The sequence below is a fragment of the Glandiceps talaboti genome, chromosome 11 (assembly GCF_964340395.1).
Source record: "Glandiceps talaboti chromosome 11, keGlaTala1.1, whole genome shotgun sequence".
In the NCBI taxonomy this organism is placed as follows: domain Eukaryota; kingdom Metazoa; phylum Hemichordata; class Enteropneusta; family Spengelidae; genus Glandiceps; species Glandiceps talaboti.
This window is the reverse complement of record NC_135559.1, coordinates 8,291,744-8,313,337: the sequence shown is the minus strand read 5'-3', so window position 1 is coordinate 8,313,337 and position 21,594 is coordinate 8,291,744. Positions and strand designations below refer to the sequence as shown.

Here is a 21,594-nt window from a genome sequence, read left to right as displayed (position 1 = left end):
GTCTAGTAGTTTTTCAGTGTAAAAGTTACTGAATAATGACAGTATTTGGTTGTGTGAGGGCGCACTACATATACAGCATATTACCAGGTGTAAAATGGAAAGAAATGGTCAAAACCATTGGTAATTCAAGATGGCCACCTCGGGATCAGTGGTTGTTCAATCAAACAATTCTCATGAGCCAAAAGTTATGTTTCCATTTTTGCAGAAATAGATCATTTAGGGATATGTGGATTAATGGAAACACCACTCCAGGAAATAAAGGTATTTTAATAAACTGAGTTCTTGAGAGTCGTTTCAAGATTTCGCATAACATGGAATTTTCTTGGTTGCCAAGAAACATCAAATTGAAACTCTTTTTCACCTTTACTGTTCTTTCAGAGGAACCCCATTGCATCATTGGTCTTAGCAGACATGAATATTGCTTAGATGCACAATACATATTCTAGAATATCTGAAGGAAATAAGCACATAGGAAACATGAATATACATGTAATAATTATTCTTGCCTGCTAAGACTAATGAAATACAACTGCCAACATCAGACTTTGGACGTACGGAACTTGTTACAAAACAGGGAATATAAACAAATGAATTGGAGTAATAACACTTGGCACAGCATGTTGGAACAGCAGAGACTGGGATTACACACCATGGTTTGATAAGAACAGTTTTATGGCCTCTTTATTTGTATAGGAAAGGTCAGGGGAACTGGAAATTTGTTTGTGACCATGAACTATTATGTAAAGTTGCCATAAAACTGGTCTTATCAAATGATGGAATGTAATACAAGTCTCTGTACTTTCAACATGCTGTGCCAATTGTTATTAATCCAATTCAGTTGTTTACTTTCTGTGTTTGTAACAGGTTCCATTTAATTTGTCCATGGTCTGATGTCGGCAGTTGTACATGTGCCTTTATTTCCTGGAATGGTGTTCCCCTTCAACAATGATACAACCAGGGTATGAATTAGTATGCACATATTGGTTGTACAAATTAGTGTATGTGAATACACTTTTGTTTGAATAATGTCACAGACAACGAATGCAGCTTTACTTCAACTTTTTCATTTTTCCACACAATGAAGCATTAAAGTGCAAAAAAAAACCCAATATCATGAAATATATTTTCATTTGTCACAAACTTTAGAGCACACAATTTTGATAGACTCTGTATTTCTCATTGCTCACTAGCTTAGACTTTGAGCCTTTGATGGTTTAATCACAGGGGCCAGGAGGATATATATTTGAGAATCTGCGTAGACATCGTCATCCAATGCACAGCGAATGTTTATACAGACAGGATTAGTGAATTAGCCAATAACAGACAAAGATAAGTGATAAAGTAGTGAAAATAAAACACACTAGTTGTTTATATTACTGTAGAAAAAAGAACTAAATGTAAAAAAATAAAGAAAACTATGCAGATTCTCAAATATTGTTCCTCCTGCCCCCTGTGGGTTAATTTTGATTCTTAAAGTGGCCATATGGATGAGGATTGGGTATTTATTTTGGATATTTAATTTATAAAACAATTTTATCATGGCTTCCTACTTGAAAAATCAATGTGAAACAACATAGACCAAGTCTTTGTTTGTAACTCAATACTTTGCAAAAGCTTAATAAACGTGTAAAATCTTTGTTATTGTATGTACAATAACAAACGTTTTACATATGTTTGAACTTGGTTGTTTCACATTGATTTTTTCAAGTAAGAAGCCATGATAAAATTGTTTTATAAATAAAAAATCCAAAATAAATACCCAATCCTCATCCATATGGCCACTTTAAAATCCTCTCCACACATACATAGGAAAACAAAATTGTTGACAAGGAATAATCATAGAAATGTAAATAATTACATTGGTTTAATGATTGCTTCATTTAAAGTAAAAACCAAAACATCCTTTGCGTACTTATCACAACTTTATGCATAAAATAGGCAATCTTACAGCTGCACGAGCTGCAACTGGAGTATTATTTTTTTATATTAAAAACAACCAACTCTACATTCACTGAAAACTGCTAAAATACCAATAATTAGACATTGCAAATGTTACTTAGAGGTTGATTTTATCCATAAGACGTACAGTAACAGGTTGAAATTATGATTGCATTGAGGGCGCTGTTTTTAGGGTGTGGACCCAAAAATCAATTTGATTTGATTTATTTCACTATACTGTGTGTACAACTACACAAATATCTTTTCACACAGGTGATTCAATACTGTTCTGGATGTATAATATTACGAGTAAGTTTATTGCACTTTAAAAAAAGCAGTCAAAAATTGTCCTCATTGCAGCTTGTATACCTTTAATATATTGTGTATATAGCGGTATATAATGTATCTCAGACCACTAACAAACAGACTAGAAACACCTATTGTATTAGGTGTGAATGGGGCTCTTAATCCCTCTCCCTACTGTCATGCTCACCCTTCAAGCATGCCTTCTGTTTTAATCTCTTTCCGAAGACTGTCGAACGCTGTGCAAACTGATACTACGGGTCTTTACGGTTATTTGCAACTGACTCGGTGAGTATCTACTGGAAAAGGTCAAAGGTTAGATACAGTTCACATATACAGTATCAAACTGTGGACAAACGAAACCTGTTATAAACAGGGAAAGTAAACAACGGAATTGGATTAATAACAATTGGCACAGCATGTTGGAAGTACAGAGACTTGTATTACATTCCATCATTTGATATGAAGTTTTTATGGCCACTTTACATAATAGTTCACATTCACAAACAAATTTCCAGTTCCCCTGGCATTTCATGTACACATAAAGAAACCATAATACAAGTATATAATACAAGTCTCTTCTGTTCCAACATGGTGTGCCAAGTGTTATTAAGCCAATTCATTTGTGTTACTCTTCCTGTTTGTAACAGGTTCCATTTGTCCACGGTCTGAGGTCTGCAGTTGTATTAATTTTGCAATATTTCTACAGACTATTCATTCAAGTTGTTTGATACTCTAACTCTTAACAACTGCTAGTCATCCTTGCATCAATATTTATCGAATACATATGTATATCTGCTAACTAATAATAACTTCATTGCCAGGAGTGGGTGGTTCCAAAAACTGATTTATGTGAGATGTGTATATATGCCCTGCAGATTGCATAAAAGCTGGAAACCAACAAATAAAACTTACTGCAAAAGTAATTATTGAGAGATAAGATCGTTATTACCACTATATAATGAAAACAGTTGGAGGTCAGAGGTCATAGGTCATGGAACTAAAAGGTATGATGTCAAGTTCGTAAGACTATAGGTTTGTATTTGGCTGATAAAGTTAATCTTAAAGGCCAATTCTTGGTACCAGAATTGGAATATTACTGCCTAGGTATGTCATAAAAATAATGAACATTCGATTTCTTGGTCGACACCATAACTTCCGTTCTACGTGCTTCACATGCATTACTATAGATAGGCACAGTGAGAAGTAGTCAACCTTCTTGTTCTATTTTGACCCTCTAGCACAGTGTAAAATACTATTGCAGGTACTGAGAATTACTAGTAAGTTCAAAACAGGCAGATCTCTAGTGTTCATAACATTCATGTACGTAGTAATTCATGCAATTGCAACACTCTCCTGTCCCTATATAAAGCGGTGACATGGTTTTATGTTACCATGACAATATGGTTATAACTACTGCCTGATAATCATAATATTCATTCATTCATTTTGACTGATTTGCATTTAGACATTTATGAATCCATGGCTTTTAATTCTGATTTGTTACTCTTATATGAGGGTATTTTTGGTGGTTTTATTCCACGATCTTTGAAGAACTTTGCTGCAAACATGTCTTTGCTTTTCACCATCTTGGCTGCGAATGCCCCAAACACCATTGAACTGAGCTGAAATACTCCTCCATTGCGACCAATAGACACAATCACAACGGGTCCTCCTGTGTGTAGAAAGATAAAAATCAAATTAAGCCATACATAGACCTATCAGGTTGTGATGTTAAGGAGCACATTCTTTTGACCTTGACATTAGTTTTCAAGGTTAAGAACAATTTTCAAACCATGACCAACAACAGTATATCCAGTCCTCCTGAGTATACAAAGAAAATTATTATCTATATGTAGTCAATTTTGCATATCACAGAAATGGTATAAGTCAATGAGGGGATGCAGTTTCTTTTGACCTTGATATTTTCTTTCAAGGTCAAATGTTATTTTTTAAACCATGTACAATATTGTAACAGATCATGGGTGTGGGTAAAGACAACTTTAAAATTCAGTCATTTCTTGCAGTTTACAGACACAGGATGAGCCAATGTGAGGATGCAGTTTCCATTGACCTTGACACTGGAAGCTAAGGTCAAATGTTACTTTTAATATACCGTGACTAACTGACAGAATACATGATACTGGTCCATCTAATCTATGCGTACAATGCATTTCACAGACACAGGAAGAGGCAATGTCGATGCAGTTTTCATTAACCTTAATTATTCTTGTCATCAACAAATTCTTGTACGTTTTCATGATAACAAATTTGGTTATGCACTTACTTGGTACATATGGTTTTCGTGCTGTCCCTTCATATTCTAGGAAGAGATTATGTACAACATGCTCAGCATTCAAACCAGCACGAAATGCCATCTTTGTCTCCTCCATACTGCAGCAGTCTCCTATAGCATAGATGTTCTCATGACCTTTGACCTCAAAGTACTCATTGACCTTCATTTGACCTTTCTTGTTCATAGAGTCACCTATAATAGTTATTATTCATAATACAAAACATTAATTATGAATTAACAATGACTGAATAAAAATGAGTCATTCTGGGCAATTTCTGCAAAGCTTTACGGGAAAGCCTATATTGATGACATCACATCTACTCTAAATCTCTTTGTGTTGAAATTTGCATCTGTCAAGACAAAGAGATTAGGGTAGTTGTGACGTCATCACCATGTGTTTCTCCCATAAACCTTTGCAGGAAATTACCCAAATGGTCAAACACATGTTAAGTGCAGAACAGCTGTTTTAAAAGTTAAATAGGTTATTGAGGTGCTAATTTATCACCCAAATTGATATTTAAGTTGATAGCAGTAATTAATTCAAGTGTACTAAAGGTAGAAATACATCTGACTGGACTTTTCCTGTAAACATCTAAGTGCATGTGTGGTTATGATGGCCAGGGATACAATGTGTTATGGATAAAAATGGATTACTCAGAAGTTGTATCTTTTCTGGTCTTCTTGGGAGACAAGTGTTTATATACTTAAAGAACTATCCAGTATAAATAAAATAAAGATTATTTGTTCTTAAATGTAGATTTAGCAAAATTTGTTCACAGCATTCAATGATGCACACTCAATATTCTAAATTACGAATAAATTAGTAAACATGTAAAACACACAAAAAAATTCCAGATCCTGACAAACAAGATTTTGCACACTTACCAAGTGTCTCAGTGAATGGTGATGTGTTGACTCTATACCCAGTGCAACGTAACACCAAATCTGCTTGCACTTGTGTACCTTTATCCGTTGTCACGGTGAACTGGTCTTCACTTCGATGTTCTGGAAGCTCATCTAATCCTGTAACTCTTTCTCCTAAAGAGCAAGAATTTAATTTAAATAAAATATGACTGAGTAAAGAAATAGATAATATGTTAGTAGAAAGTGGAGCCTGGGTTTAAAGTTGTCACATGGATGAGAACTGGGTACTAGTATTTATTTTGGATTTTTAATTTATATAACTATTTTATCATATGGCTTCCTACTTGAAAAATACTGCAAGCACAAGTGAAAAAATACCCCTGAGTAACCACAGGAACTGACGTGGCACGGGGTTCTGTTATTACTACATATGTTTATTTGAAACAGCAAATTTCAGTACAAATGACAATATGTGCACTTTCATGTAGAATGAACCATTGCATCCTCATTTGCATATCATTTGCATGCAGGTATGCAACAATGTTTTCAGTATTGCACTGCAGTGCAAATACCACTAGTATGTGTGCGCACCGGTGCAAGTAATCTCTGGTACATATGTAATAATACTACTAGTATGCACACACACTGGTGCAAGTAATCTCTGGTACATATGTAATAATACCACTAGTATGCGTGCACATTGGCACAAGTAATCTCTGGTACATATGTAATAATACTACTAGTATGCACACACACTGGTGCAAGTAATCTCTGGTACATATGTAATAATACTACTAGTATGCGCACACACTGGTGCAAGTAATCTCTGGTACATATGTAATAATACTACCAGTATGCACACACACTGGTGCAAGTAATCTCTGGTACATATGTAATAATACTACTAGTATGCGCACACACTGGTGCAATTAATCTCTGGTACTTATGTAATAATACTACGAGTATGCACACACGCCGGTGCAAGCAATCTCTGGTACATATGTAATAATACTACCAGTATGCACACACGCCGGTGCAAGCAATCTCTGGTACATAATTTTATGTAATAATACCACTAGTGTGCGTGTGCATCGGGGCAAGTAATCTCTGGTACATATGTAATAATTATGTGGAAAGAACACTTCTCTGGTTGACAATCCAGCATTTTGTGGAGGCTATGCTGAAAAGTATATAAAGACTCCTGATTACCTACCTAGAATTAAATTAACACCTAATCTTTCAAGCTGTTTTTTGGCTTCTTTTGGCACTTTATCACTGAATTCAGGTGCTACCAATGTCTTTGTTGAGTGGATAATAGTAACGTCTTTCCTTTTGTATTCTGTTTTAATTTCACCCGCTAACTCCACACCAACTGCACCTCCACCGATGATAACAATCTTGCTCGATGCTCTAATCTGTAAGACCATGTACACATTATTATCATAGTGTAGCTTTTAAAATCAATTTATAAATAATTTATTACAATCTGCACAAAAATTTTTGTGATGTAATAATGAAATGAATATAAATATTGTTATCAAATGTACTAGTTTTGAGGATGCATTTTTTCTTGCATTTTTTTCGTTTTATGTGAAATTTTGATTTCAATGGAGAAATATTTCAATAATGGTCTAAAATAATGCTTACTTGCTGAATTTTTTATAAAAATTACTAGAAAACAATTTGTAACAAGCCAGTCCATATCTTTCTCAGTGCTGTGCAACTTGCTGGTGCGTCTTGTACATGGTTTCATGATGATTCTAAGGAAATTATTTCCTAAATGTTGTAAAAATTGACTTTTTGGTTCTGTGTCAGAAAACAATTTGTAACAAGCCAGTCCATATCTTTCTCAGTGCTGTGCAACTTGCTGGTGCGTCTTGTACATGGTTTTATGATGCTGCTAAGGAAATTATTTCCTAAATGTTGTAAAAATTGACTTTTTGGTTCTGTGTCATACAAAGTTGTATGTATTTGTTTTCCATTTCTTACCTCCTGACATTGTCTTTCATAACTTACAATGCCATCTTCTATACTAACATCTAAACCTAGTTTCCCTGGATACGGCACACTGCTTCCCGTTGCTATGATGAGGTGTGTATATTCAATATCTTGTTCTCTCTCTTTGTCCTCAACTCTGACTTTCTTGTTCTGGACATCAATACTGGTCACATGACCTTGTTTAAAGTTATCTATACTAAACATCTGAAGGTATGGTATAAAGGTGTACTCGGCAAAACCTGGTTCAACAAAAAATATGGAATATATACTCTGGTCATTCTACATCATGACAATTCATGTCTATGTCACAACAACATGTGTCTATGTCACTGGTTCTGCTATGTTTGAAATATGAGTCAAAACGTTCAAAATTGCCACACTACTTTTCCTGATTTTTCTTCGAAATTACTGGTGCTGGTATAATTGTTATTCTCAGCCTGAAAATACTAATGATGACCTAAGGGTTTTGTCACTACGAGTTGTTAGAAGAGTAGTGACAAAACCCCCTTTGGTCACTCGTATTTTACTTGGCTGAATGAAGAAAAATACAGGGGAATAACATCTTTATATATTTGGTATGTTTGGACTTCATTACTTATATCAAGTAAATAGACTTTGCTGTTGTGCCCATTGCATGTAGAACAGCTACTCAGCCTACTTGTGATGAAATCTTTAAAAGGATATGACATAATATTAAGCATGTACATCGTTAGCTGTTCATATCTCAACCCAGCCCTCGCATTGGTGAATGTGAGGGCTAATGGCATATCTAGAAAGTGCAGTAAATGCAGTATATGATAACTGTTATTAACGTGACATATGAACATATTACATAAAGTTATGTGATATGATAATATATGTGATACTACATATGATGTATGAAATGGCATATTATATGATATCATATATATGATCTATGGTAATGTATGTATGATATATGTATGTGTGCATGTGTGCATTCATGCATATATATATTTGTGTGTATGTATGTATGTATGTATGTTTGTATGTATGTATGTATGTATGTATGTTTGTATGTATGTATGTATGTATGTATGTATGTATGTATGTATGTATGCATGCATGTATATATGCACGCATGCACGTACGTACGTACGTACGTACGTACGTACGTATGTATATATGTATGCATGCATATATATTTGTGTGTATGTGTATGTGTGTGTATGTATGTATGTATGTATGTATGTATGTATGTATGTATGTATATATGTATATGCATGCGCGCACATGCACACACACATGGTGATTACCATTATATGTATTTAGTTACTGTAAACCTGGAAATTTTTGCTAAAGAGTTATTTTCATTTATTTTACTGGAAAACTAAAAAGCAAACATAAATAGTGACTAAAATGCCTTCTTGTACATGAACACAATGTACTAGTCTGGTAATTAGTAAAAATTTAGACTTTCAAGACTGTAAAATTGCAAAATTTTCTAATAGTGAAACTATGTAGGTTTACAGTACAGTATCCCATTTATACAAAGAAAATCAAGTCACACTACTTGGTATACTACCTCATGTCATTTACATTAACATATTATATAATATTACATATATTCACATCATCATAGCATTATACTATTACTATAGTGACGTACAAGTATATCACGTGACATTGTGACGCTCTAAATATGTCACAGTACACCAACCCATGGGGGCATGTATTATTGCTTAGATTGCCGTTTTCTTTGGAAAATATCGCACGAATCCTGCTGCTACAAATGTATCAATCTCTATACTACAAAGAAATTTAAGAAATATAATATACTCTCTTCTCCTTACAGGTAGGAATATATAGTCAAAAGATTGTTATATTTAGTTTGTAGATCAGGAAAACAATCTATGATATATTACACGCCCCTATGCACCAACCTGGTTGTACAGATGCCCTTAATGCTGCTACACAGTTGTGAATGCCATCACGTCCGTCAATCAAAGTAAATGGACATTTCCCTTTCAACATCAGTGCAGCCTTGACGCCAGCAAATCCTCCACCAATAATAACTACATGCATGTCTTGTGGCAAGGGAGAGGAGGACGATGATGACCCCATGATGATGCACTGCAGACAGTCCCAGCCAAAGACAGTTTTAGTTCATCGTGCAGTCGGTAAAACAGTTCTCTGTATAAAGTTGAAAGAGAAATATAAGCCAGTTGTCAGAAATGGATGTGCCAATGTTAAAAACACTCCTGAATGTCATATGAACGCAACTGAATGCCAGTCCAGTAATACAGCCAATTAAGCAAATTAAGTGCTCGACTAGTCTTGCCACAGTGTCACCACTGATGGCTCAGTCCTTACATCCGCTCGCGCGAGCTGGGTAGGAAGTCTGGGAGTCTTGATAACGAGATTATGTAACTGACAGTGTGTACAAATCTCTGTGTTTGTATGAATGTGTCTACATATGTGCGTTATAGGCTTTAGAATTACGCGTTATGTAAATTTAACTCACGAGAAATAAATATCAGCAAGGCCGAGAAACTTGTTCCTTGCCAAGTAACACCCAAGTAGACGTGGTATCGATGAGTTTACTGATTTGAGTAACCGTGGAGGTATGAACATTGGACGTCGCTATAATTATAACATCCAGTTGTGTAGCCAAGTCTTGTAGTTACCAAATAATTCTCATGGTTTGATGTCTGGTTTTTCAGTAAATTCCATGGACAACGCCGATCGCTAACATTTCGAGAAAATATATGTTTAATATAAAAACAAAACGCACAGTCAATGGTACTGTTGCGCAACAAGCTAGGATTGGATTTACGGAACGCCCTCCACAATCTTGATCGGAATTGAGTGTATCTGGGCGCTAAGGCAAGGCTCCGAACTTCACGATCGACCGATGTATCTCCGTCTATACCCAGTAAAGGGGGGGGGGGGGGTAGTAAATACAGTTCCTGCAACACCGGGAATAATCGCCGTGTAAGAAACCGTCTCAGAAAGTTATGTAAGAAGAAGTTAATATATATTAAAATTAGTTAATATTAGTTTTCTTCGCCAAGTCAACTCGCTCCGTTATGTTATCATTTATAACTTACATGTTGTAAGCAAGTAAGTAAATTAGTGAGTGAGTGAGTGAGTGAGTGAGTGAGTGAGTGAGTAAGTGACGGGGTGAGTGATCGAGTGAGCGAGTGAGTTGTCCGTACACATCATGATAAATGTGTTAATTTGTTTCCACGTTGTCATTCTGTTAGATCATAGACCCTACACGTGTAGGGTTAGACTGTCGACAGTCGCTCGCGCCTCCCCCCCCCCTACGTTTTATCTAAACTTAAATCGTTGCCGCGCTCCGATCCGGCGCAATACTACTATAATCGCATGCTCGGGCCTTCGGCCCTCGATATCAGTATGCGATTATAGTAGTGTTGCGCCGGATCGGAGCGCGGCGACGACTTATGTTTAAATTTCGATAAAACGTAGGGAAAAAAGGCGCGAACGACTGTCGACAGTCTAGTGTAGGGTCTATGGTTAGATATTAAGTACTTGCGACATACCTATACCCAAGGATTTACTAGCTATGTACGACATCAACATGCATGATCACCCAATGTGTCTGACCCATTTAGATTGTAAATCATTAATCTCGTGGCAGTTCGCACTCGTCGTAGGGTGGGTGTTTCAAAGCAAACACAAACAGTATGGTATGACAAGCGATAACTATATATTGCCAAAAGTTAATACAAAACTGATATGAATTTACATTTATTTTATAGACGTTTTAATCAAATACCGCGGATTTCGTATGACATGTTTTAACTTTCAAAACAGTCGTTTCGCATGTATGATACTTACGAACAACTCATTAGACACGCCACGGATGAACAGAAATTTGCAAGTCACCAACAGCGTGGGTACCTGACTATATATTACCGATGCTTTGCAAGCGATCATGACTGTGTTGTTTTAAATCTAGATCTGATAAAATGACGTGTTCAAAAATGCACGCATCAAGTAAAATTCACCAAACGTACTAGTATGCGGTCACGCTAAAATCGAGACACGATTTTGGGATCTGAAGTTGAACAGTTTTATTGGAACGTTCAAGTGTCGGCGTCTACTACGTCTGTATGTACGACATGATTTAGAACAGTAATAATTCAACAATGAAAATATTATACCATTCTTTCTATTTCAAAGAATACAACTATAATTCATGTAATATGTATGTATACTGGCACTCTGCAAGTGAATATAATATTTGCTTTATACAAATTTCTTTTCTATTATACCAATTTATACAAATAACGAGTACATAAAATGTATTTGACAAGACACACAAACACGCACCATACCTTTGAAGCCGATGAATCCAGAATGAACTTCGAACCCTAAAGAGCAGCGATGTGTCACATGATTAATCAACCTGACGTAGATGTACTGAGCTGTTGTATAGTTCAATGTGGGGACTGGGTAAACATTAGGTTTGTTTTGTGGTGATTTCACATGCATGCATGTATGTATGTATGTATGTATGTATGTATGTATGTATGTATGTATGTATGTATGTATGTATGTATGTATGTATGTATGTATGTATGTATGTATGTATGTATGTATGTATGTATGTGTGTGTGTGTGTGTGTGTGTGTGTGTGTACGTACGTACGTACGTACGTATGTATGTATGTATGTGTGTGTATGTGTATGTGTGTATGTGTGTATGTATGTATGTATGTATGTATGTATGTATGTATGTGTGTGTGTATGGCGTGAATATATGGCGTGTATGTGTTTATGTATGTATGTATGTATGTATGTGTGTGTGTGTGTGTGCGTGTGTGTGCGCGCGCGCGTGTGCGTACGTACGTACGTACGTGCATGCATGCGTGCGTGACTGGCTGCATATCTGTCTTTGGTGTGAACTGAGTCGCTAGTCATTTTTTTACCAGAGTTTTCCAAAGAAACTAAAAGTTGGATGAAAGAATTTTTAGTTTTTTTTTTACAAAGTTCATCTATTACATAAAACTATGAACTGGTGTATCGTCATGTCTTCCACACTAAAAGACGCGCATGGTTTATGTATTTATGTAAGAAAATCATGGATTCCTTACTTTCCAAATAGTACAATGCAAACTTAAATAATTACTATATATCCTAATACATCAAGATTATGAGAGAGCAAGCATCATCTGGCAACAACTTTCACTTTAAAAACAAAAGGCACACTAAGCTTCCTCGCATGAGGGCAGTATGTCATCGCATGTGTTTTCGCTGCGAAAATATGATTTAAGAAACTTCTGAATGTATAATGCTCAAGAATGAGATCCATTCACATCACAAGCATTTTCCGACAAGATTTCTGATGTGAAAGAGGGTTTGATGTCGTGCATCGATCTAACAATATCTGTTGAAGGATGTGGAGGTAAAAGGTCACTTCGGGTCAACCTGATATGGGTCAGTTGCGTTATATATAAATGGCAGCTGGCGTGAACGGAATGTCTTCTGCAGTTACGTACAACTTCCTCGGGAGGACTGGAGTGAAGGTGTCCAATATCTGTCTAGGAACACTAACATTCGGAGAAAGCAAGGTAAGCATCCTGCGGAACTGTCTAAGCTCGTAGACGGATGGGACGATCTACCAAGTGTTGTTCGTTGTGGGAGTTAAAGTACTGTACACCAAGAACTTCGAACGAAGTACATGAAGCTTGACTGTCGAAGGCGCTTCTCATCGGTTCATTTACATGTGCAAGATTCCGGACATAAGTAGAATTTATGCCCATTCATTGTAGTAGATACAAATCACGGTTATGCCAGGGAGCCCGGGAGTCTACCCACCCCCTCCACACACACACACACACACACACACACACACACACACACACACACACACACACACACACACACACACACCTACGTCCTATCCTAACTCAACCCTAGGCTTACATTTATAACTCGCTAGCTTGAATACAAATCGTGTATTGTACAATCGGTTCATTTTTCTACATTTTTGCTGAGAGTTCCGCTTTTGAAACAGTTCAGGCACGGTGACGCGCTTGCATGGCGCGAAAGTTTAGCGTATACGGTATACCGTATAGAACGATATTGACAAGTGTCACAATAGCCTTCGTAGTACCCGGAGTACTAGTAGACTGGTGATTTCCCTGGCAATCCAGGCAGGCGTTGTCTCCTTGTCGAGAGTACTTGCATGTCAACTACGGTGGCTACCATCAACAGTAACTGAGGGTGTTTCCACTCCATAGTCCATAGGTGATTTGTCTGTAATTTGTTGTTGTAAGCAAATTCTTGTTTGTAGAACGTAGAGAGTGATTCGATGTGTATATGGCTGGAGAAGATCACAAATGGAGAGCATTTTATGTTAGCAGTAAAATTTTGTAATCAATCCTGAAAAGAACTGGTAACCAATGCAGACTGATGAGAATTACTGGAGAAATGTGTTCAAACTTACCTGAGATAAGAAATCATGCATGTCAAACCATCTATACAGCCACTTTGAAGTTTGACCTACTAGTACATTTGTTTACAAAGTGACAACAGGAAGGAGAGAGTGCCACCAACGATGAGTCTGGGTAATCACAGGATACAAAATGATGTCATTCCCCTTTCTTGTGTGAACAGCGCCCTCATTGTTTCATCTAGTTTTCATTTAACTGACAATTGGCTGATTTTTGTGCAGTGAAGAAACTATTGATTTTATTATTGAAATCAGGTGAGTTAAACTGTATTGAAGAAGAATTCTTTGTCATAGAATTTAGTCTGGTCTTGTATAACACATCACTGTCTTGCACCCTTCTGTGATTGGTTGAGATCATATCACATGGTATGGACTAGTTTTGCATACCGGTAATGATCTAATTTGCACACAACAGGCACTGTTAATTCTATTCATGCTAGGGCACTAGCACAGGAATCCACACTATGTTATGGTACAACAGTCTGAAGTCTACTGAAAGTGGCTTGAAGTTGTCTCATAAAATGACAAGATTTTACGTTCATGTCACAGAAGAAGAACATCACAAAAATGTTGATAGCAAGGATGTAAACGAAAAGAAAACAAGGAATTTTGTTTGCCAAAGGAGCGGATGTGGAGAAGAAGCTAACTTACTCATTCAGTCATTAATGATCTCTTCACAGGAAACTTGACAGAACCTCTCTCAGTTGTATCAAATTAATTAGAAAGTGATGTGTTATAAAACACATTTTATTTAGCCATATCAAGCATGTGAGGCTTCATATAACCACATGTGAGTTATGCAGCAACTTTTTCACTCTGCTTTCACCTTTGGGAAACCTATTGGGGTAATTAACTAATTGTCTAAAGATTCCCTTAAAGCCAGGCAATGTGTTAAATATTCACTGGTCATTTAATGTTAGTTTAAATGTTTAATGTTCAATAAAAGTATGACAATCCACATTTTTTTTTACAGGTAGGCCGACCAGGTCAGACAGATGAAGTAGCCTCTCATCAGATGTTGGATAGATTTGTAGAGTTAGGGGGTAATTTTATTGACACTGCTGACTTCTATCAAGAAGGAACAGCTGAGAAATACATTGGATCATGGCTTGACCGGTAAGATATTAAAACTTAGTCTTCGGATTCACACACGTATACCTGAAGGCTTCAAAATGCAAAGATATAGACAATGATTTTAAGTGATTCTCAAACAAAAATTTGTTTCTTAGCAGAAATTTGCTTGATTTATGGAGGTCTTTTGCCCCAAGTGAGCGATGGAGATATGCAAATATGTCAAATTTGATCATGACGGATTCTTTGCATTAGCAGTTCAAGTGCTACTTTCTCGACTTGGTGAGCCAGCAAGTCGGGTGTCATAAAAATTGTTTGCATCTCTAAAGTTATTTGCAATGTCACTGATAATGGGTCAGTAAAACTGATATCAACTGATATGACATTAGGGGCTTCACACTTATATTGAGCTTAGCTTTGCCTGATGTGTTATGTAATAGTGCTTTATCACATTTGTAAATATTGCCAACAAACATTATTCAGTGATAAGAAAGATAAGAAACCCCACTTCCTTAGCTAATGGCTTGATTCTGTAATGTGTGCTGGTCAGATTGGTAAGAACTTGTATGTGATCCCTATGTACTATCACAACATATTTTGTGATACAAGAATTTGAGACCTGCATATTTGGTCGACAACTGAACTTTTAAGTGACAGTCCCTAATTCCTATAGTCTTGTTCCTGTTTATGACTTCTCCGACAAATCACATAATATTCCAGAAGTTTCAAGAGCAGAATAATAACATGATTTAGGGATTGGAGATTTGAAAATATGTAGCAAGTCTTTCAAATTTACTGTTCCAAAGTTAAGTAGCGATATTTCAAAATCTAATTTAATTCTTAGAACCAGGAACAATTTAAACATATCTACACAATTAGCTATGACCTTACTATTTACTTCTTTATATTGGAATCACGTACATAGCTCATTTGCTTGTTTTGAGAATGGTATAGGCTGAGAGGTTAGTTCAGCCATAGACAGTGTCTATGGTTTGGCATGTCTTATTGCTCTGGTATTGAACCTTCGGTTTACTAAGATCATGGAGGTATAAGGGGAGAAATTACTTCCATGCTAAGATAGACACAAACTAAAAGTATTGTCGCAACGTGTTGATACAACAATGATAAGAATAATTGAATAAAACAATAATTGAATGGATGTTGGTTTAATTATAGTTGCAGTAGGGAGGCGTCTTTGGAAACTAGTTTATTTAGAGTTCCATAAACTTGCAGTGTTGTTTTGGGACTTCCAATGTCTACACTATGTTGATCACAGGGTGATAACAATCACACAAGAGAGGAACCACTATCACCCACTTGTGTAATCTACCATATTGAAGAACAATAATTTTAGTTTGTGTTTATCTTAGTAAACTGAAGGCTCGGTTACCAGTGTTGTATACTATAACACTACTTTTTACCCGACAACACACACATTTGACAAATTGTAAGTGAGATATACATGTAGGTACAGTGAGATCATCCTTTGTGTAACTCCTTTCTTTACAGAAGGCAAAATAGAGATGATATGGTGATTGCCACAAAATTTCGTATGAACACTAAACCTGGTGATCCTAATGGTACAGGTTTAAGTCGTAAACATATATTATGGACTGTAGAACAGAGTTTGAAGAGGTTGCAGACAGATTATACTGATTTGTACCAGGTGAGTTCATCAATAATATGCAAATTAATAATAACTATTCTAATCAAATACAAGAAGACGTAGTAGTTGTACAATTTCATGTTCCTACTGGAAAAATGCGAATACTATAATTTGAGATTTGTACAATGGGAATTTTGCACCATAACAATAGAATTATGTTCATTTTGTTGCAACATATAAAATTGTATTGTTTTGTTCATGAGTATTTTCCAACTAATTGAAGAAAAATAGTGAGGAATATTCTTTAGTAACATGTGCAAGCATAATTTATGAAAACTTGGAAAGAGTAATGGCATTGTTTTGACTTATATTTTGAGTGCAGCAGAACTGATGACATAGATGTGTGTGTTGTCATGAACTAGAACAACCAGGTTATAAATCGCGCATTTTTTGCTTGAATGCATTCAACTTGGCTTGCATGAGATATAATACAACATATGTCACAGCTTCAGAAATAATGATTACTTACTTAATTAGCACCTTTGTGATTGTTGTTAATGACAGATCCATGCATGGGACTCTGCAACCCCAATAGAGGAAACATTACATACAATGGAAAAGTGCGCTATGTAGGTGCTAGTAATGTCACTGGATGGCAGCTTCAGAAGATAGTCTGTGAATGTAAAAGGATTGGTTTGAATCCGTGGGTTAGTTTACAGGTAAATGGTAATGTAATTTCAAGACAGTAATGACCATATATGCTAGGATACCCATATTTAGAAATTCACTCTAACGTCTAAAGCCATACATGAAAATTGTAGGTGCTAGGTTTTCCATATTTGGAAAGTCACTCTGACATCTCTAACCATATGTGGAAATTATTGGTTCTAAGCCTTCCACATGGGAAAGTCAATCTAACATTAATGACCATATATGTAAATTATTGGTTCTAAGCCCGCCACATTTGGAAAGTCATTCTAATATCTATGACCATATATGGAAATTCTTGGTTCTAAGCCCGCCACATTTGGAAAGTCATTCTAATATCTATGACCATATATGGAAATTCTTGGTTCCAAGCCCACCATATTTGGAAAGTCATTCTAATATCTATGACCATATATGGACTTTTTTGGATCAAACTTGAGGCCCTCCATATTTGGCAAGTCATTTGAATATCTCTGACCATATATGGACATTTTTGGTTCCAACTTGAAGCCCACCATATTTGGAAAGTCATTCTAATATCAATGACCACATATGGACATTTTTGGTTCTTTTCCATATTTGAATAGTTATTCTAACATCTTTGACTATACTGTATATGGAAACTCTTGGTTTTAAGCAAATTCCTGAATTTCATGTAATGGTTGTTTATGTCAATGAGTATTACTATATGATTAAAGTTGTATTATTTATTAATTTTCACAGGCCCAATACAGTTTGCTGTGTCGTACCACAGAGTTTGAGTTAGTTGATGTTTGTAGGAATGAGGGACTTGGACTGTTGCCATGGAGTCCATTGAAGGGGTAAGTAGAACAACAATTCTGAAGACAAAGTAATATCAAAACTTTGGTGTAAGTTTGACAATGTATGATTTCTTTGAAAGTCATGCTTATTTTCTGAAACTTTACATGAATATATATAAACATAATTTATAGGATTGAGCTGAAAACAGGGTGGGTGTCACCGCACTTGTTTTCATGGTAATGATGTATGAAAAGAATTCGAACTTGTAAAATTGTGCACACTTGACTAGATTGTAAAATGAATTGAACAGCAGCTTACAAAAAATGAATTATATATTAAACAAAAGGAAACTGGGTGATGGACAACAACAGAAAAAGAGACACAAGTCAGGTAGAACAGAATGAGATGAAATTTAGGTAGACAAGAATGAAATTTCTTTTAGGTTGTGGCATTTACAAAACTTGGTAGACTAAATCAGCTTTGAAGTCTATGTACCTTAATTGATTTCAAATATGTTTTATGCTTTTACCTATGTATTTAGTGGTTGGTTGACAGGCAAAGCAAGAAAAGGAGTAGAACCTCCGCAAGGCTCAAGAATAGCATTTGTAGAAGGTGACAGGAAAAAATTAGAAAAACAAAGTCACCCAAGCTACTCTAAATTTGCTGATAATCAAGAAGTACATGAAATACTTGACATCATGGAGAAAATAGCTGAAGAACACGGTAGGTATCAAATAATTATCATCATTCTAAAAACCACAGGCATCATTTTGCCATCCATGCAATATACACTAAAGTCATACATGAAAAGTGTTGGCATGAGGTTTTCCATATTTGGAAATTCATCCTATTCTCTAACCATATATGGAAATTCATTGTTCTAAGCATGCCACATTGGGAAAGCCAATCTAATATCAATGACCATATATGGAAATTGTTCGTCCTAAGCCATCCACATTGGGAAAATAATTCTAACATCTTTGACCTTGTAGTAATTTAAAATCCAAGGTTTTGCATTGCATCTCATTGCAGTCTTTGAATTAGGGCATCTGTACGTAATTCTGATGTCCTGACATAGTCTTCAATTTGGTCAAATAATAAAGGGTTGTCGGTGGCCAAGTGGTTAAACCACTTGCCTCTTACCACTGCGGGCGGGGTAAGAAGAGTGTCGTTCAGTTTGACTCTACTGAACAACGCAGGTTTTCCCCGTGTACTCCGGTTTCCTCCTGCATTAACACTGAACCCATGAGAGATAGCCCTCACTGGACTTCTTGGGAGACAAGTGTTTAAATGCTTAAAGAACTATCCAGTATAAATAAAGATTATTATTCTTATTATTATTATAAAAAAAATTTACCCCCTCTACTACTACTACATTTTAAAAACAAATGACGATATCACTGACTGTACTATTGCAACCCAATGAGTGCATATTTTAGTGACAATCATGATTTATTTCTGAATTGTCAAACTTTACGTAAAAGAAATTGTTCATAGTTTTCTGAGTTTGATTGTCATTTCTAAGTCATTCAGACTGTTAAAGTATGAATATGAACTGAAACTACCACCAACATGTAAACAAATACTCTTAATTTTTTTACCTTTTTAGAAAGTTATTTAACCAACTGACCAACCAACCCTTCATTTTAAGATGTTACGATAAGAAACATAGAATTTAGTATGGATGCCCTTAAGCAAATCTTTACTTGATTTACCAAGTTATTTGCATTATTTTTGATCAGGTAAAACAATGGCTCAAGTTGCTCTCCGGTGGTTACTGCAGCAAGATACAGTGCCATCAGTCATTATTGGAGCAAAGACTTTACAACAACTAGATGAGAATATGGGTGCAGGAAATGGCTGGGAACTAACTGATCAGCAGGTAATCAGCGTGTTGTGATATCCCTGTTTAATATACTTCATTAGTCTGAGGTCTGCAAGGGTTTCTGGGAAAAAAATACAGGAAATGACATCATAATGGGGGGGGGGGGGTAGTGACCACACTTTCTTTGTCTTGACAAATGTGCTCCAATTTCAAGTTACATCTATTTAGAAAAAAATCTTTTTTTTTTCATTTCTACAGATGGAAGAACTTTGTAAAGCAAGTGCAGTAGAAATTCCGTACCCTTATTTTATGGTGGATTTTGCAAATTTGGACAGATACAGAGCCACTTCCTGTAAATGAATAAGAACCTAACCAACATAAACTATGTTTGGTTCAGTTTGTGCCTTACAGTGATTGGCTAAATATGTGTCACATGACCAACAACAGTGATTGGTTAAATTCTTGTCACATGACCATCAATATTGATTGGTTGAATTCTTTTCACATGACCAACAACAGTGATTGGTTAAATTCTTGTCACATGACCATCAAAATTGATTGGTTAAATTCTTGTCACATGACCAACAACAGTGATTGGTTGAAATCTTGTCACATGACTATCAAGAGTGATTGGTTGAATTCTTGTCACATGACCAACAGCAGACCGATTGGTTAGATTCGAGTCATATGGCTGAAGACTTTGTTGATCTGAATCAGAATCATTACTGTTAATGATTAAATTAAAGTCATGTGACCACCAAAAAGACAGTGATTGGCTGAATAAGAAGACAATATCTCTTTCGCTACATTTAAATCTTGCCAATCACAACACTGTTCCACTTACAATAACTGTACCTTGAGTATTTTTTCAAAGGAAACCAGAACATATACTGGAAACTTATAGAAAAAGGAATTTTACCTCTTAAAGAGGCACAAGCTGGGTTTGTGTGTTTTGGGGGCATAATTTTTCCTGCACACTTGAAAGGTACTTGCAGTATTCTGCTTACTAAAGCATATTTAACAATCACTTGCAATTTTTTTTAATTTTTTATCTATTTAATTTTGAGAAATAGTCAGGCAGTCCACATAGGTGACAAACACCTATAAATGTGGACCCCAGCAATTGACAGAATTCAAATCTGCTATTAAGATTTAGCTAATAAAAGATTTGATGACATAATTTATTTTATGTATGGAAAATGTTGAGGAAATTCCTACAATATGATAAACTCTTCTAACAATACCAGAAGACAAATGTAATATCATAGAAGGCATGCAACAATGTTAACATTATTTAGAGCAGTGCTAGTTTGATGGGAGTTATATATACACAGGGAACCTTGCACAGCTCTGTAACATTCACATACTTAGGACAGGGTTGTGTACATAGCTGTACCCGTGGCTCAATGGAGCCACGGGGGCTGTACCAGCTATGTGTGAAATATCCCTGTAACGGCTCTGGTTAACACACTAGATGTAACATACCTAGATTTGACAGATGTGTAACTGGTATGCCAACATCAATGTAACATGGATGTTAAAAATAGCAATGCAGCATAGATTTTTATAACATCTGCATACACATGCTTTTTCCCACAGCCATGTACCAGCTACGTGAACAATGCCAGTGAGATATGAACAAAAGGGTTGCTACAGGGTATTATTCCACCATAGATGTTACATGTATGTGCACAACTGTGTGCTTGGTGTGCAGTACACAGCTGTGGTACTGGGATGTGCAACACAGTCATGGCACAGAGGTGGTATACCACATCCATGTAA

General features: G+C 36.0%; 1 protein-coding gene and 1 pseudogene across 4 annotated transcripts; one reads left to right on the top strand and one right to left on the bottom strand.

The window, feature by feature from the left end:
* Positions 1 to 1,904: 1,904 nt before the first annotated feature.
* On the bottom strand, positions 1,905 to 13,905 carry LOC144442283 (ferroptosis suppressor protein 1-like). Of its 3 annotated transcripts, none has more exons than XM_078131591.1 (7): positions 13,835 to 13,905; positions 9,301 to 9,550; positions 7,391 to 7,638; positions 6,615 to 6,816; positions 5,417 to 5,575; positions 4,529 to 4,729; positions 1,905 to 3,916 (listed from the first exon to the last, which is right to left on the bottom strand). In XM_078131591.1, exons 2-7 carry the CDS (start codon positions 9,479 to 9,481, stop codon positions 3,714 to 3,716), a joined length of 1,194 nt encoding a protein of 397 aa, XP_077987717.1. In that variant the 5' UTR covers positions 9,482 to 9,550; positions 13,835 to 13,905; the 3' UTR covers positions 1,905 to 3,713. The 3 variants fall into 3 exon arrangements, with proteins under 3 accessions (XP_077987717.1, XP_077987715.1, XP_077987716.1); XM_078131589.1 differs by having other exon boundaries at positions 5,423 to 5,575; XM_078131590.1 differs by having other exon boundaries at positions 1,905 to 3,913; positions 5,423 to 5,575.
* LOC144442285 (1-deoxyxylulose-5-phosphate synthase YajO-like) lies at positions 12,843 to 20,256 on the top strand (annotated as a pseudogene). Its single transcript, XR_013481625.1, has 8 exons — positions 12,843 to 12,956; positions 14,814 to 14,956; positions 16,421 to 16,577; positions 17,082 to 17,236; positions 17,949 to 18,046; positions 18,529 to 18,710; positions 19,730 to 19,869; positions 20,071 to 20,256. The product of XR_013481625.1 is annotated as a 1-deoxyxylulose-5-phosphate synthase YajO-like (transcript).
* Positions 20,257 to 21,594: the final 1,338 nt, after the last annotated feature.

What these genes read in the sequence shown, in the direction of transcription:
- LOC144442283 (XM_078131591.1), bottom strand. Translation starts at nt 9,481, where the DNA reads ATGGGGTCATCATCGTCCTCCTCTCCCTTGCCACAAGACATGCATGTA. An exon ending in ATGAAAGACAATGTCAGGAG is followed by an intron (nt 6,817 to 7,390) that starts GTAAGAAATGGA and finishes ATGGTCTTACAG; the next exon opens with ATTAGAGCATCGAGCAAGAT. An exon ending in CACTGAGACACTTGGTAAGT is followed by an intron (nt 4,730 to 5,416) that starts GTGCAAAATCTT and finishes TAACTATTATAG; the next exon opens with GTGACTCTATGAACAAGAAA.